General features: G+C 38.4%; 1 protein-coding gene across 1 annotated transcript in view; it reads left to right on the forward strand.

The window, feature by feature from the left end:
* The first annotated feature begins 8980 nt into the window (after positions 1 to 8980).
* Positions 8981 to 14897, forward strand: part of LOC122802743 (suppressor of tumorigenicity 14 protein homolog) — a 910319-nt gene continuing 904402 nt past the window's right edge. The window contains exons 1-3 of the mRNA XM_044072511.1: positions 8981 to 9400; positions 9818 to 10049; positions 10192 to 10316. Coding sequence (XP_043928446.1) covers positions 9317 to 9400; positions 9818 to 10049; positions 10192 to 10316 — 441 coding nt within the window. The 5' untranslated portion in view covers positions 8981 to 9316. The remainder of the gene's footprint in view (positions 9401 to 9817; positions 10050 to 10191; positions 10317 to 14897) is intronic.

Raw genomic sequence — 14897 nt, forward strand, 5'->3', positions numbered from 1 at the left:
TAGCGCAATCTCGGAGTTGGTATATTTAAGTAGCAGGGGGTGTAAGCGGTGCAGGCCCCCATGTGGGGGGTGCAGGTGAGCTTGCCCCCCTGCTTACACCCTTTTGTTTGTTTTATTTACTTAAAAAATTGTTTTTATAGGGATCCAAAGTTTGAATCCTTCGATCACTAAAGTTCGATCTTTAATGATTCGAAATGTTCATAATTTGACAATCTAATATAGACCCACATGTGATATGCTCTGACTGTTGCATTCTTTTCCAAACAATATAGACTAAAGTGTCTCATCAAACTACCCATCACCCCTTTACCATGCAGATGGTTGTTTATTGCATGAACCCCCCACCCCCCATATTGTTTGACCTTAGCCTGACTGCTTGTTTAATATTTGCTATCCCCCACAATTCCAACATAACCAGTAGTGGGAAGAACTCCAACTCTGATAGCAGTTTCCTTTCCTGTATCCCCCTTGGCCATGTATTGCTAAACCACTGTTCTTTTAAGTATCCACAAAGCATATTCCCACCCCCATGCATCTGTACAAACCTTTGCCAAACTGCTACTGCATTACATTTCTGATTGAATGTCTAGCAAACAACTAGGTGCTAATATAATCCTGTAATATGACTTTGTCCAACCTACCCCTTTACCTGCTAAGTGATATATTAATTGGGATTACTCTGCAAGTGAAATTTAGTAAACCTTTCAACTCTTGCAGCTCCTTCAATGTAGTCTTCTATTTGACCACTAAGTGAAATAATGCCGTGTTCAGCTTCTGTACTTTGACTTCTACAGGTGACATCCTGCCTCCCTACTATTTCTGTCCACAAGAATGAGATCCTGTTGGCTGGACCTTCTGTACTGTATGCTGCTAAGGGGAATTCCCAATCCCCTGCTCAATATTTCGAAGGTTGCTATTGCCTTCTGACATTGCAATGATTTCCTTTGTCCCAAGAAAAAAAATCATCCAGGTAATGGACCATGTAATCTTTCTCCACCTGCCGGGCTGTGGCCCCATGAAGGAAAGTATTAAATTTCAGAAAGGTTGCACAGGCTCTGGAATGGTCCTTGATCATACGGAAATTGTCTTCAAACTGTATTCCCAGCCAACCCTGATCTTCCTTATATAATGGCAGCAAACTAAATGCTGCCTCTATATCTGCTTTGATCATTGGCCCACCCTTACTCATGGGCTGTGCTCTGGTCACGGCATTACTAATGGATGTATAAGACATCTGTTTGTTTACATAATCCTTTACTGAGCTTACTTCTGGGTACAAGAAATGGTTAAAGAGCCTGAACTCACCTGGCTGCTTCTTTGGAACTATGCCTATTGGGTATGTCCTAAGCTATCTCTTTGGAGGAAACTAGAAGGGTCCTGCAAATGTCTGTTCTTATTTCCTTTTAAAAAACACTCTGAAAGAGTAGCTTATTAATACAGCTTCTGTATCTACACAACAACTTTGAAAAACCTTATTCTATATGGATACAACTTTATAATACATTATTAAAGTAATTTATGTAACAGTGCACTCACAAAGACAAACTGACTTGATGCAAAAGTGAAATTTTGATTTAGTTACCTTACGTCACTTTCTTTCTGTATTCTTTGAAACAGCTGCACCAGGCTCTGTTCATAAGATCATAGGAGATTACTAGGCTATTGACACAGATGTCATTTTAAGCCTAGCCATTTCATCCCAATGTAATACCATAGAAATGCTAGTCAATACCCAAGACTGCATTTAATGATGACTGCCCATGTCCAGGAGTGTTACCTTATTCCAAAGACATAACAGTCACTGGGAGATAAATCTGTCCCTCCAGCTTGTCCTATGTAAGCCACAGGGCATATTTAGGTCTCTGGAACAGGTAGGCCTAGTCCCATTTGATTTACAGATATGCAGCAAGTTCATGAGGTTTGGGTCTTGTATTGATCTGTAGGCTAGGCATAAGTCTCTCCTAAGAATTCTATATGATACAGGGTATAAGGACAGGTTGGTCTGTTTAAGGTATATGCTGGACCCCCTTGATCTTCTTTGTTAGAAACAGTGGCGGCTGATGACTTCAAATCATAGGGGGGCTGCAGGAGACAGCTGGATGGGTGTGGCCAACAAGACAGGGTGTGGCCAACAAGATGGGGTGTGGCCAACAAGACGGGGTGTGGCCAACAAGACGGGGTGGCTATGGTGCAATGGGATCAATGCTTCACATACTTATTTACATGAAATAAATGCTCAGTCAGTATGGCACATGCTGAATAGTCTACACAGCACACATTGTTACATACACACATTGGTTTGAACACTTACCTCTGCGGTATACTGCAAACAGTACTTCATACTCCATTTCTGCACCTGAGGAGAAGCTGTCATGCACCTTAGAAGCTGTGGTCTGGAACACATCAGGTCATACTGGATTTCTCCCACCCCCTTTTTCATGGAGGCTCAAAAGGGACAGTTTTAAGTTTCCCAAAGCAAATAATATTCACATGACCCCCAGCTGGTTCCAAATAGGTGCTTGCAGTCTTTCAGTTGTTCCAGTTAGGGGTTTGCACATCAGATCTGTTTCCATTGGTTCCTGTCCTCTGCATCTTGCTCTGTCACCACATCACTTCCTCTACCACATCCATAAATCTAATTACAAGTCCTTCCTCTTTTCTAGTCCCATTTCTATTTTGTCAGCTAACAAAAATATAAAAAAAAAATAGAGTATAACCAATTCTTCAAACATATTAACAACTATGCTCTGCTTTGTGGTCAATAGAATGGCTTCAGGAATGCCTTTAGCACTATGAGAACTCTACTAACAGACTGATAAAATATATAGTAGCATAAATGAAGGATATCTAACAGCAGGCACATTCCTTGACATAACTTTAACATTTGAGGCTATAACATAAAGCCTTGTGTACAAACTTAAAAAAAATTGTGGTAATACAATATCCTAATTCCATAACTATCTTAAAGATAGAGCATTCCAAATTTTATATCTACTCAGATATGACAGCACTTAGTAATGGTGCTCCCCAGGGCTCTATCCTTGCCTGCCAACTATTCTCACTATTTGTCAGTGATGTCTCAGTAGAGCTACCTCAGCATAATATTAGCATGTACATTGGTGCTATGCTTCTATTTTATGCCAGTAACAAACATTGCTTCCCCTACACAAATCAACAAACAAAAAAAATACGCTGACCTCAGTGCTTGGCTTCAGAATAATAGACTGGTAGTCTGCGAAAGCCAATGTCATGATTTTTTTCAAGCATTTAAAAACAAAACTCAATAACTATCAGAAGTAATAATTAAAGATTTAAAAAGCAACTCTATTTCTGATGTCAAACAAAATGGGTCTATTCATAGACACCAAAACAGCGAAATTCACTTCTGGGTATGACAAAAACTTTCCTAGGGTAAGGAAGCAATTGGCCAGTACCACAACTTTGCCCTTTTCCCCACCATAGTGTGACCTTCCTTAGCTTCAATAACCACACAGATGAAATGCCAGTTAAAACTATACTATGAGATATCCTAGCTATTATCCCCTGCTTCATTTAAATCTATTGCCAAAAAAGGTACTGTATCCAAAACATGAATATGCCCTACCTCTGCTCACTATGCACTCTTCCTGTAACTGTCAAAAACTATGGTTTACCAAAATAAAAATATGTACATCTGCTCTACTTGCTGAAAAAATGACACAGCATTTTAAAGTACTTCAGACAATACACTGACCACAACAACGCTATAGCTACTCTTCTACTAGGAATGCATGTCCATACACTGAATCATTTTTGTGGCCACTTACACTGGAAAGACCTGGGTAAAAGAACACACACAATTAATTTATAATTGATTGATGAAAATTACCACAGAGAAAAAAAGAAGAATGAGTTTTCAGTCTTGAGAGCTACACAAGGCAGGATAAAGTAGGACTATATAATATGACCAAAGACAAACTAAAGAAACTATGGGAATAATTAATTGGGCCTAATGGACCATGCTACTAAAGGTACATTGTAGGTTCTCAAGCTGTGTTTCGCTGGTAATCCCTCAAGTCACCAATACGTTCTTGATTCTTTACCTAGATATCAATAGTGTATTTAGGCTTTCTCATACAAAAGGACTGTCATAATTGCAGAAAAAAAATCTAAAAGCAAACATTAGGTTTGCTTAGTACATCATTCTCTCAATTATTCATTTGTAATCAAATGCATACATGATCATACAATGCCTATATACATTATTCATGCTTTAACATCACACAGTTTTCAGCATTTCTTATTTATCAATTGATTTCATTTGTTTACCATGAAAGTTTGACTGGGAGCAATACAGAGTCTCCTTTTCAGCAGTGTGCCTGGGAGAAAAGCTCTAGATGATGTATATGAAAGATCATACATAGTGTAATATAACATTTTACAAGTGTATACACAATCTAGTGAATTAAAGCATTTTGTAAAAGTTTATACATTGATTGCATAGAAAAGGTAATTCAATATATACAGAAAAAGTACTTCAATAGTATTTTGAAAACTCTGCATAGTAATGTGGTCATTACAGATAGTACGATAAGGCACTGATACACATCAATGTTCTAAGCAAAGGAAGATGATGAGCATAACTCAATATACAGAAATACATGATTTTAGTGGACCAGTAGCACTGCTTACATTATATATATATATATATATATATATATATATATATATATATATATATATATATATATATATCTTTTTTTTTGTCTGCAGCCTTATTAAGGAGTGACTTCATCATTTGAAAAACACATCTACAGCTTACATCAAAAGCTATGTGAGAAGACCAAAGGAAATCTTATATTGTAGCTGTTTGTAAATCAAAAGATGAAATGACTGATGTTTTGAACTGGTAGGTAGTACATTTGCATTTGCAGTACTGTGGTACTAAATTCATTCTAGCATATTTTAAAAAATATTTTCAGGAAGACTTGCAGAGGTGATTACAGAAATTTTCCAACATAATTTTAAGAAAAACATTCATTTTGTCAGCGGAAGGTCCATGCTTGCAGGAAATGCATAATATGAAAAGTAAACATTCATGTGAAAGTCAGGTATCTCAGTAATGTACTGGCCATATGAACAGTCAATGTCTTTCATGAGTGACACTTGTATAACACAGGATAAATAATGCTATAACATCCTGATTGAACTACATTCTGGCTGGAAGAAATAATATTCTCGGAGGCAGTATGTTCTACATAAATGTAGCAGTGATAGACTTTCCTAGGAATCTCTCCTTGGGCCACATTAGTTAATTATTAAATCAATTAATTTAATTCATTTATGTAAGTTTCAGGTGAGTATGCCTCTTCATGTTTAAGATACCAACAAGCTGTCAAATATACACACAAAGTTCACTCTGGAAGTCCAAATGAGGGAATGAGACCAAAAAAGTTAACAAACAAATGCTTGATAATCCAGACAGTTCTGTCGTAAAACAATGCAAGCATATAACCACGAGTAAAGTTCAAAACCTGGTAGTTTAATAACGCTTGTACACAAAAAATATGTTTTCGAGTACCTTCATCAGAAATCACATCAGCTTTCACTAATTACACCCTCCAGCTGTCAAATATAGTTCCACTGTAATCACTATCACACAAACTTTAAAAGTAGCAAGCAATAGCATTAAAAAAAAAAACTCGATTCACTGCTCTACTGTCTACAGAATCGGATGAGTATTACATACAAATTTCTTTACTTACTTCTTAATGAATAAATTAATTTTTTGCCTCTGCTCTGGTGCAGTTGGTAGGGTAGATTTTCAGTTCACTGTCTCACAGAACTCCACAAGCCTCGGATGCCTCCTCCTGATAGTTATCCTCGCTCTCTGTGTAATTTTAAATTGTGCCAAAAAGTTAAAAACAAAAAAAATGTTTGCAAAAGTCAAACTAATGCGAACAGGCTCAGCCCAACAATCAGGTCCACTAGTTAACTAGCCGAAAACTGACTGATTGATTCTCGCTCTGTTCCCAGCACATAAAGCCTGAGAAGAGAGCGACAACCAATCAGCAGCATTTTTCCAGCAAGCACGTCATGACGTGCCTGCGGACGTCGCAGTCTGAGCCCCTTCCAAGTCTATGCGGTTTGTACTCAACCGCATAGACTTCTGGGCCATCACAATAATGCTTCATTGCATCCTCCGGGCTGCAATGAAAACAATGTGCAAGAAGAAAAAAAAAGCACTGTTTAAAACCGCGATTGACGTGCGCAATGCACATGCGCGTACTTTTGAGTCGCGGACTCGAAATTTAAAGCGCAAAAAAAGATTTTTTTTTTACATTAAAAAATCATAACTACACAACTAAGTCAACTGAGCTGAGGGGGCTGCAGTCTGGCAGTCCGATGCCACGAGCCGCCCCTGGTTAGAAACCTCTGAGAACTCTCTAATTACTGTAGGTGCTTAGTACATATCAAACGAGGTGTTATACTCAATTTTGGGCCGGACAAGTGCCGAGTATAGGGGGGTTATAACTTATTTTGCCTTTACTAATCAAGTGTTCCACATAGAAAGCATTCCTTACTACAGCAGACACATGGTGATCAAAGTTAAGGTCGCAGTCAACATATGATCCCAGGTCCCTTATCACTTCATGGGTATTTAGGGTACTGTTGTTGATTTGATAGTGTGAGGGGGCATTTTTTTGTGATAAAGGGAATGATGATGCATTTCTCTTCATTCAGTTTGAGACCATGACTAATATATCAGTCGTTGGTCTGTGTGAGACCCGCCTAAAATATATTGACATAATTTGGGGATTCAGTGATTGCACCTACTTTGCAGTCATCTGCAAACTTGGCCAGCCACAACCTCTTAGTTTTCAACTGAACTTCTGACCCCTGTGGCACTGGTAACAAGTCTCCTGGTTAATGAGGAATTACCCACTTTGATAGTGTGTGTCCGGTTTATGAGCCAGTTGGCAACCCATCTTACAATGAAGGGGTTTACATTCAGTTTGCTAAGTTTATCAGTAATGCCTGAATGTGGGATCGTGTCGAAAGCCTTTGCCTGGTCAATGCATGCTGTGTGTACAGATTATCCCTCATCAATGGCCTTGGTCACATTTTCAAAGAAATCCACCAGATTTAATAGGCAGGATCTACCCTTCACAAAGCCAAATTTGGTAGGATCCAGGGTTTGGAGGTCACCTATGTCTTTACTTATGAGGTCCATAATGATATGTTCCCTGGCCTTACAGATTAGACTGGTCAGGCTTATGGGTCTGTAATTCCCTGGGTCTGCTGCTAGGCCACCTTTGTGGAAGGGAATAACCATTGCTATTCTCCATTCCACAGGAACAAACCCCATGATTAGGCTATGACTGAAAAGGGTACTTAAAGGTGATGCTAGTTCATGTTTTAGCCTGTTTAGAAGACAGCCTAGGATGTCGTCTGGTCCCATAAAGGCTGTGTTTTTTGCCTCAGACAAGGCTTTGAGGACCTGCTCTTCAGATATGTAGGCTGAGGGGTAGTTTGGGGGGAAGGTTTGCTGTACGTTAGGAGGGGATAAGGGAGTGAAATGTTCACCAAACCTATCCACTGTCAGATTTGCTATCTCTGTGAGGTCAGTAGGGTGTGTGTGATGCCATCGGGCACTACTTCTGTACATGCCTGGGTCCTATCCTTTAGATTACGTACATAGCTATAAAAGGCCTTATGGTTATCCTTGGCTGTACTTCCTAAGTTTTTCTCAATGGAGCCCTTGGAGGATTTGAACTGCTCTCTAGCTGTTGGGAGGAAAATTGTGCTAACTAAAGGAAAATAGAAGCATTTTATTCTTTGGTCATCTGTTATATATACATTAACTTCTAAGTCTTAATTTCTGTTCTATCTCTGTGCCACCCCATTTGACCCAACTGACCATCAAGCTTTTATTACTGGCACTTTATGAACTTTTTCACTACCCCTGGAAGGGGTGAGAGCTGGATTAGCAAGAAATTAAGCCATACTACTGGAAGTCTAGGGAGTGTTTCTTTATTCACCTCTCCTTATATGCTGTTGATTCAAAGATGATTGTGTAAACATTCAAGCCAAATGGTTGTCCTAGACTACCATCTAAACCTGTTTTTTCTCTTGAAGTGCTTTGTCCTCCTCCATCTCCTATACTAATTCTGGTGTAGTTCATCCACAAATGTCCAACAGAATTAATGCAACAGGATTGGAGAATGCATTAATAAATCATAGCAAGGTTAGCCAGGTAAAATAACAGTTGCACATACCTTCCCTTATCCTGACTGAAAACTTGACATCTGGGGTAGAAATCAAACCAGGATTACCAGCATTACAAGGGAAAAGCTTATCACTTTGCCAAGGGAACATGTCTAATTTTTCTGTTGAGGCTGCAAAACTACATTGACATGTGTTGCTTTTCTACATTGTATTAGCTTTCTATTCTCCATTTATGCAAAAAAAATGTCTATAGTAATTATGTGTCAGAGGCAAGAGAATTTAAAGAAATACAAATCCAAATTATCTTCTACATTTGAGATGAATTTCTTACCAGCATTTTCATCTGCATTCACTATTCTTTTTGAACTTAAAATAATTCTACTGTATTTTCATTGCAAGTACTGAACTCATACAGGGGAATAGCATATGACTTGTTGGGGAAAGTTCACGTCACAGTACCACACTACCAGTTGTTAATAGCATACTGCTTTACAGTTCATTGTCCTAAACTGAACCTAAATTCTGGGCACCTGGACAGCTGTGCAAGGCAGTGCCATGCAATGAGTGTGACAGCTTTATGGTGGTTAGTATTCAAGTGGGAAAATGGCCAACCAAATGAAATACTCCAAATGTGTGTCTTGCTACTAATGAAAATGAAGTCTTTTATGCTTAATTATGCAGAAATATAAGTGAGTTACCAGTGAATGTAGGAACACTTTTCATGAGATATGATGACTAGGACAGACACTTATTTATGTCTCACATTGATATTACTGCACCAGAATTTGAAACTACTACAAATTACAAACTGTATAATTAAACTGGTAAATTACTGAGAATGACATTGATAGTGGAATAAAAGACTTCTGAAAAATAAGGAGGGTTTTTTATTCATGAGCGAATGTAATTCGTCATGCCTCTGGACTCCACTTATGCTCCCACCTCTCCAAGAATGCAATTACCACTTGCTAGGAACTACAGCTCAGGGGACATGATGCATAAAAAAACAGGAAAAGTGAATTACAACCAAAACTGAAGTATCCTTCACTTTATACTGTTATATGCTGCTTACTGATGCTGATTGTTTCAGCTTCATTAAACTACTAGAATGCTATCTTTCCCAAAGGAAAGGATTTGTAAAATTTATAGCATAACTGTTGCTAAAAGTGGTGCTACAGACACAACAAAGCAGGTAAGAAACTAAAATATTTAATTTTGCAACTTGAAATTTTTCTAATAAATTGCTTCAAATGTTGCACTTTAAAGACAGTAATTATCAGCTACACTCATTAATCTAAAGTATGCAGATAGATTCTAAATGGATTATTTTTACCCATTAGAGCAACGTGAACTCTTGTAAAAAAATGTTCTACCATGTTCAGCAAAAATAATATGATAGTGTAGCAAACTGTTGTCATCATGTTATAATAAAATGGCTCAATAATTGTCAGCTCTGTTGTTTCAAACAAGGATGTTGTTTTGCATACAGCTTTAATAGTTTTGTTTTTAAAGAGATGGTGTTTTCAAAGAAAGTGCACAAACAGGCTCACTTACCTGTATATATTTTCTGTTTTGTTTTTCTCTCTTTCTGCCCCGACTTGTTCACTAGAGATGTCAGTTTTCTAATTCAAAGAATGAAAGTCAACCGCGGCAGCCTGCTTTCAGCTGCTCATTTAATCGCTGTATCGATCATACACTGAAGAAGCACTCTGCATACCTGACAAAGTATTCCTTCACTAATACAAAACGTTCAGCACAATGGAAAAGCATCCTTCTTGCAGCATTTCCCATATCACTTTTGACACTGATTATCATGGTTGTTGTCTTGTATTTTGCACCGCGTAAGTATGCCTATAAGAATGATACATGGGTTTTAATTAAATGAGTTCTGGGGTATCTTTGCATTTTTGATCCACCCTTGTTACATGCTGAGTGCATAATACACAAAACAAATCAAATTTATGCTAACTTTTTTTTTCTCAGCTCCAGCAATTTCTGTCTTTTATCTTGGAGGAAGTGTAGAAATTCCTAACCTAACATACACAAGTGAATTGGGGGACTCAAAGACACATCAATTCCTACAGCAAGCAGCAGTTGTACAGAATTATGTAAGTCCCTGCATTCTGTGCAGTATTAACTACATATGTTTAACTGCTTTAATATACACGTACATTCATTTTGTAGGTCTTAGTGCGATAATGAAAGAGACAATGCTGTAATGTGATCACCTCTGCTTTCTTTTTGATTTAAAACAGCTAAAAAAACCTTCAGGGAGTTCAGGTTTCAAGGCAGAATACAAGAATACTTTTTGTAGAAACTGACCTTGATACTAAAAGCTATGGTACATAGTTAATTATATTTCTGTTTTAGGAAGTTACAGGAAAACGGATACTTAGGACAGTTTTGTATATAAAAATGTAATGTGTTAATAATATTACTATTAGCTTGAGGCCCTAGCATTTTATTTCATAATATAATATAATATTCTTTTACATCAAAAAGTAATTTGGCTAATTTACAGATGAGATATATGCATGTCTATCCTTTGCCAACACATGCATATGAATATGCCACAGACCAAACAACTGATACCAATGGTCCCATTCATGCAGTTTTACATGCAGTTACAAATATGTTTGCTTTCCCAGGACTTCAGCAAAATTTAGATTGCTGATGTCTGTCTTATCTCTTGAGCTCAGTCCTGCATAGCAGAGAGAAGACAATGAAGCCCTCTGTTAGCCTGCCCCATACCTTCTAATAGGATTCAGTCTGTGTCTCAAAGAAGCCCTGTGCATACCTGATGTGAGCTGTCAGTGATCTGTTATGAAGCCAAAAAATTTGCAAGGGTTTCTGAAATTCATTTACAAGTCCAATACCAGATGAACACCTTAAGTTATTTTTAGTTGAACCAACCTGTCGCATAAAATACTAACAGTTTCATATTATACATGATTCTGTCAATGATTATGTGTTAAAAAGGCAAATGAAAGACTTAGTTTGGAAAATAAGGCATGCTATGCAAAGTCAAATGGCATATGCTTATACTTTCATGAAGGTCCAGCTGATGGAGTTGGTAAGAAGGAGAAGCAAGGCAGCAAAGGAGATAAAATTATTCTGATGTTTGTATTGTTTTACCGTAAAGCATAGAAGGGAGTGAAAATAGACAAGAACAACACCAGACAAAGATATGGAATTCAGAACAGTTAACAGCATGCTAAAATTCAAAAATCAGTGACTTGTTAGAAAGAGATTACTACAATATGAAATCAAAATGTCTTTCTTGTGTTTCTGTATTTGGGATTCTGGTTAGCAAGCCAGCTCCAGTGGCATAGAAAGAGAAAGCCCTGACTATGGCCCAGGTGACCAGTGTTCAGTCAGTGGCTAGCATACTTGTTGGAGTTGGTTTGGGGGATGTGTGTGTGTGTGTGTGTGTGTGTGTGTGTGTGTGTGTGTGTGTGTGTGTGTGTGTGTGTGTGTGTGTGTGTGTGTGTGTGTGTGTGTGTGTGTGTGTGTGTGTGTGTAAGAGATACCTTGTATGGGGGAAACAAATGAGCTCAAGTCCAATCAGGGAGGATTATGGTCTGCAGATAAAGTGGCAAACAGCACAAAGAAAATAAAATAAAGGATTTTGGTTAAGAAAATGAAACTTTATGGCGAAAATCATCTCATACAATTATATGAGCTATGGCTGTATAATGATAACATGAAGCAGCCATACAAAGCTTTAGGATGTTCCATTAACACTATGCCCCCCCCCCACATACTCAAATAGGTCTTCCAGCTGGAATGCTGAAGTAAATTATTCATGTCTGATAGTGCATCAATACAGTTCAGAAATAACACAGAATTTGTACAAATTTTCCAAATTGTGAGTCCATAATATTCTACCAATCAAAACTTTAATTTGTACTTGTGTCTAGTTACAAACTTGACCCAGTGTACAGATCAGAACAGAGACAACAGGTAGCTGAGATGCTATGTCTCACTTCACATGGGGCCATCACATTCTGCCTGTCAGTTCCCTGAGTAACTGTCATTCGCTGTGCAATAAATGAAGGAATACAATATATTATGTCATGTTATATTATGGCACTATGCTGTCATCTCCTTGAGCAACTGTCATCTACTGTGCAATAAATGAATAAGTAAAATATATCATACTGGTTCAGTACATAACCCTGACAACCGCAAGTGGCATCTTCTGTACAATAAGTAAATGAGCAGAGTGCATAATGTCGCATCAGTGAGCTACATGAACTACTGCATGCAGTGCATTACTGCACTGCACTGCATGCAGTAGCTACACCCACAGCTGAGATGGTTGTTGTCTCAACTCTCAGTACATTCAGGCATTTCTTGTCTGAGCTGGGATGGCTGGCTGTGCCATACTCGGGGCTTAGCCATGTGATACTGAGTTGCCAGGTACAATAACATTAGCTAGCCAAACTCAAGTTTTCCATCTCCAGTCCACTGTATGGCCAGTATTCATTACATTCAGATGTATGTTCAGTCTATCATTATTTAAACCCATGTACTTTTATCTCCTATTATGCACCTAGGAATTACAAAATGTCAATAGTATATTTTAACGGGAGTTTTATGTCACAGTCCAAATGCAAAATTATAGATAAATGTATTTTACTCGCTTACTTACTGACAGAAACTTAAGCTATGCTGTATAGATGGGTGGCTTACAGATAAGGCACAGAACAACAACAGGTAATCATAGTGACAATAAACAAAGGATTTGCAGAAGAGAGTTGCATTCATTTATAAATGTTAGTTGCTTCACACTGCATTTGTGTAGAACTTCAAAGCCACATAAAAGGAACAGTTTCATACCTGCATTGATAATCTGTTTTAAAGACTGATGCTTTGTGGTAATATTTGCATACTGTGTACATGTAATACGTATTCAATTAGCTGTCTGCCCAATACTACCTCTCTACTTGGACTTGGTAACATCTTCAGTGTTATTAGTTCACTGGTGTCTCTTTCCTACTTGTGCATCCAATCTGATTAATTTACTGGTCATCAATGAAAACAAGCTGAATAAGGCAGGCTTTAGAATTGGTATTCTCAAGGAAAACCTAAATGTGGATTTAGAACATTTCTTAAAAAAATAGTTTTAAGGTGCAACTAATAAATGTAACTGCTTAGATGGCCAGGGTGAAAATGAAATGTTTATACTCTCTCTATGTGTGTGTGTGTGTGTGTGTGTGTGTGTGTGTGTGTGTGTGTGTGTGTGTGTGTGTGTGTGTGTGAAATATGCATGTTTGTCTGATATTTCTCTTATTTTGTTCTTCACTGCAATACTGCAGTTTTTTATTTTTATTTGAGGGGCATAATCGCTCGTAATTAAAAACTTCACAAGAACTGGTTGAAAAACTTTGGCTATTTATTTAGTAAAAGTTCTATTTTTTTCTGCTTATATTTTTGAACTCTCAGTAAAGTGGTTGTGAAGTCCGCAGTTGCCTTAATAAGTGTGTAATGCCTTGAATGCTTCATAGGTTCATAGGTTCATAGGTTGGTACTAGGCTATCAGCCCTAGGGCCTATACAAGCCTAGCCATAACAATTCCCTGGCTATTTCTTCCCACATTATTTACTTTCCTGGACCCCTGTCTAGCAGGGTGACTGACGTGATCCCTGGGGTGAATTTCCTTTCTCCCATCCAATCGTCAACGTTCCTCTTGAAGAGGTCCAAAGAGGCACTCTGCTTGACATGTATGGGCAATCTGTTCCAGAGTCTGGGGAGTCTCTGGGTCAGAAACCTATCCCTCCAGCATGTTTTGTTTATTGTGATGACAAGGTTTAGATCCCTGGAGCGTGTAGCTCTGAGGGATTCGGATTTCTTTAAATGTAGCATGTCCAACAGCTCTGGGTTTGGCATGGCCTTGTATGTTAAGCAGAGATCGCCTCTGAGTAGACGATATGCGACAGAGTATAGCTGGAGTTTTTTAAGGCGGTCAGCGTAGGGCATCTGCTTTAGGCCTGTGATTCTTTTAGTGAGGTATTTCTGAGACCTTTCCAGTTATTGCAGATGTCTTGAGAGGTACATACCAAATGGGGCGTTGTATTCTATAATGGGTCTAATGAGGGATGAGTACAGTGGGACAATGACCTCCTTTTTTCTGGATGAAAAGCCCTTCGTGATGAGGTGTGCCACATAGAAGGATTTCCTGACTGTTGTGGCGATGTGGTTATCGAAGGTGAGACCACTGTCCACCTGTGTCCCTAAGTCTCTTATCACACTTTCTGTGTTTAGTGTACTGCCACCTATATGGTAATTCATGGATACATGTTTTTTCCCAAAGGGGATAACAATACATTTCTTGGCATTGAGCTTGAGACCATGGCTCTGGCACCAAGCATCTGTTTCTGTAAGGCCCTTTTGTAGAGTATCCACATCATTTGGGGATTCAATAATGGCTCCCAGTTTGCAGTCATCTGCAAACTTTGTTAGCCAGAGTCCCTTAGTGTTGACCTGTACTTCAGAGAAGTAGATGCCAAACAAGAGCGGCCCCAGGACTGAACCCTGAGGTACTCCACTTGTCACTTGTCTGGAGCTGGATTTGGAGTCAGCTAATTTTACAGTGTGGGTTCTATCAGTAAGCCATTTAGCAACCCATTGGGTGACATAGGGATTAATGCCCAACTTAGTAAGTTTATCTATGATTCCAGAGTGGA

The sequence above is a fragment of the Protopterus annectens genome, chromosome 5.part0, assembly GCF_019279795.1.
Source record: "Protopterus annectens isolate FY-2018-M chromosome 5.part0, PAN1.0, whole genome shotgun sequence".
NCBI classification, from domain to species: Eukaryota; Metazoa; Chordata; order Ceratodontiformes; family Protopteridae; genus Protopterus; species Protopterus annectens.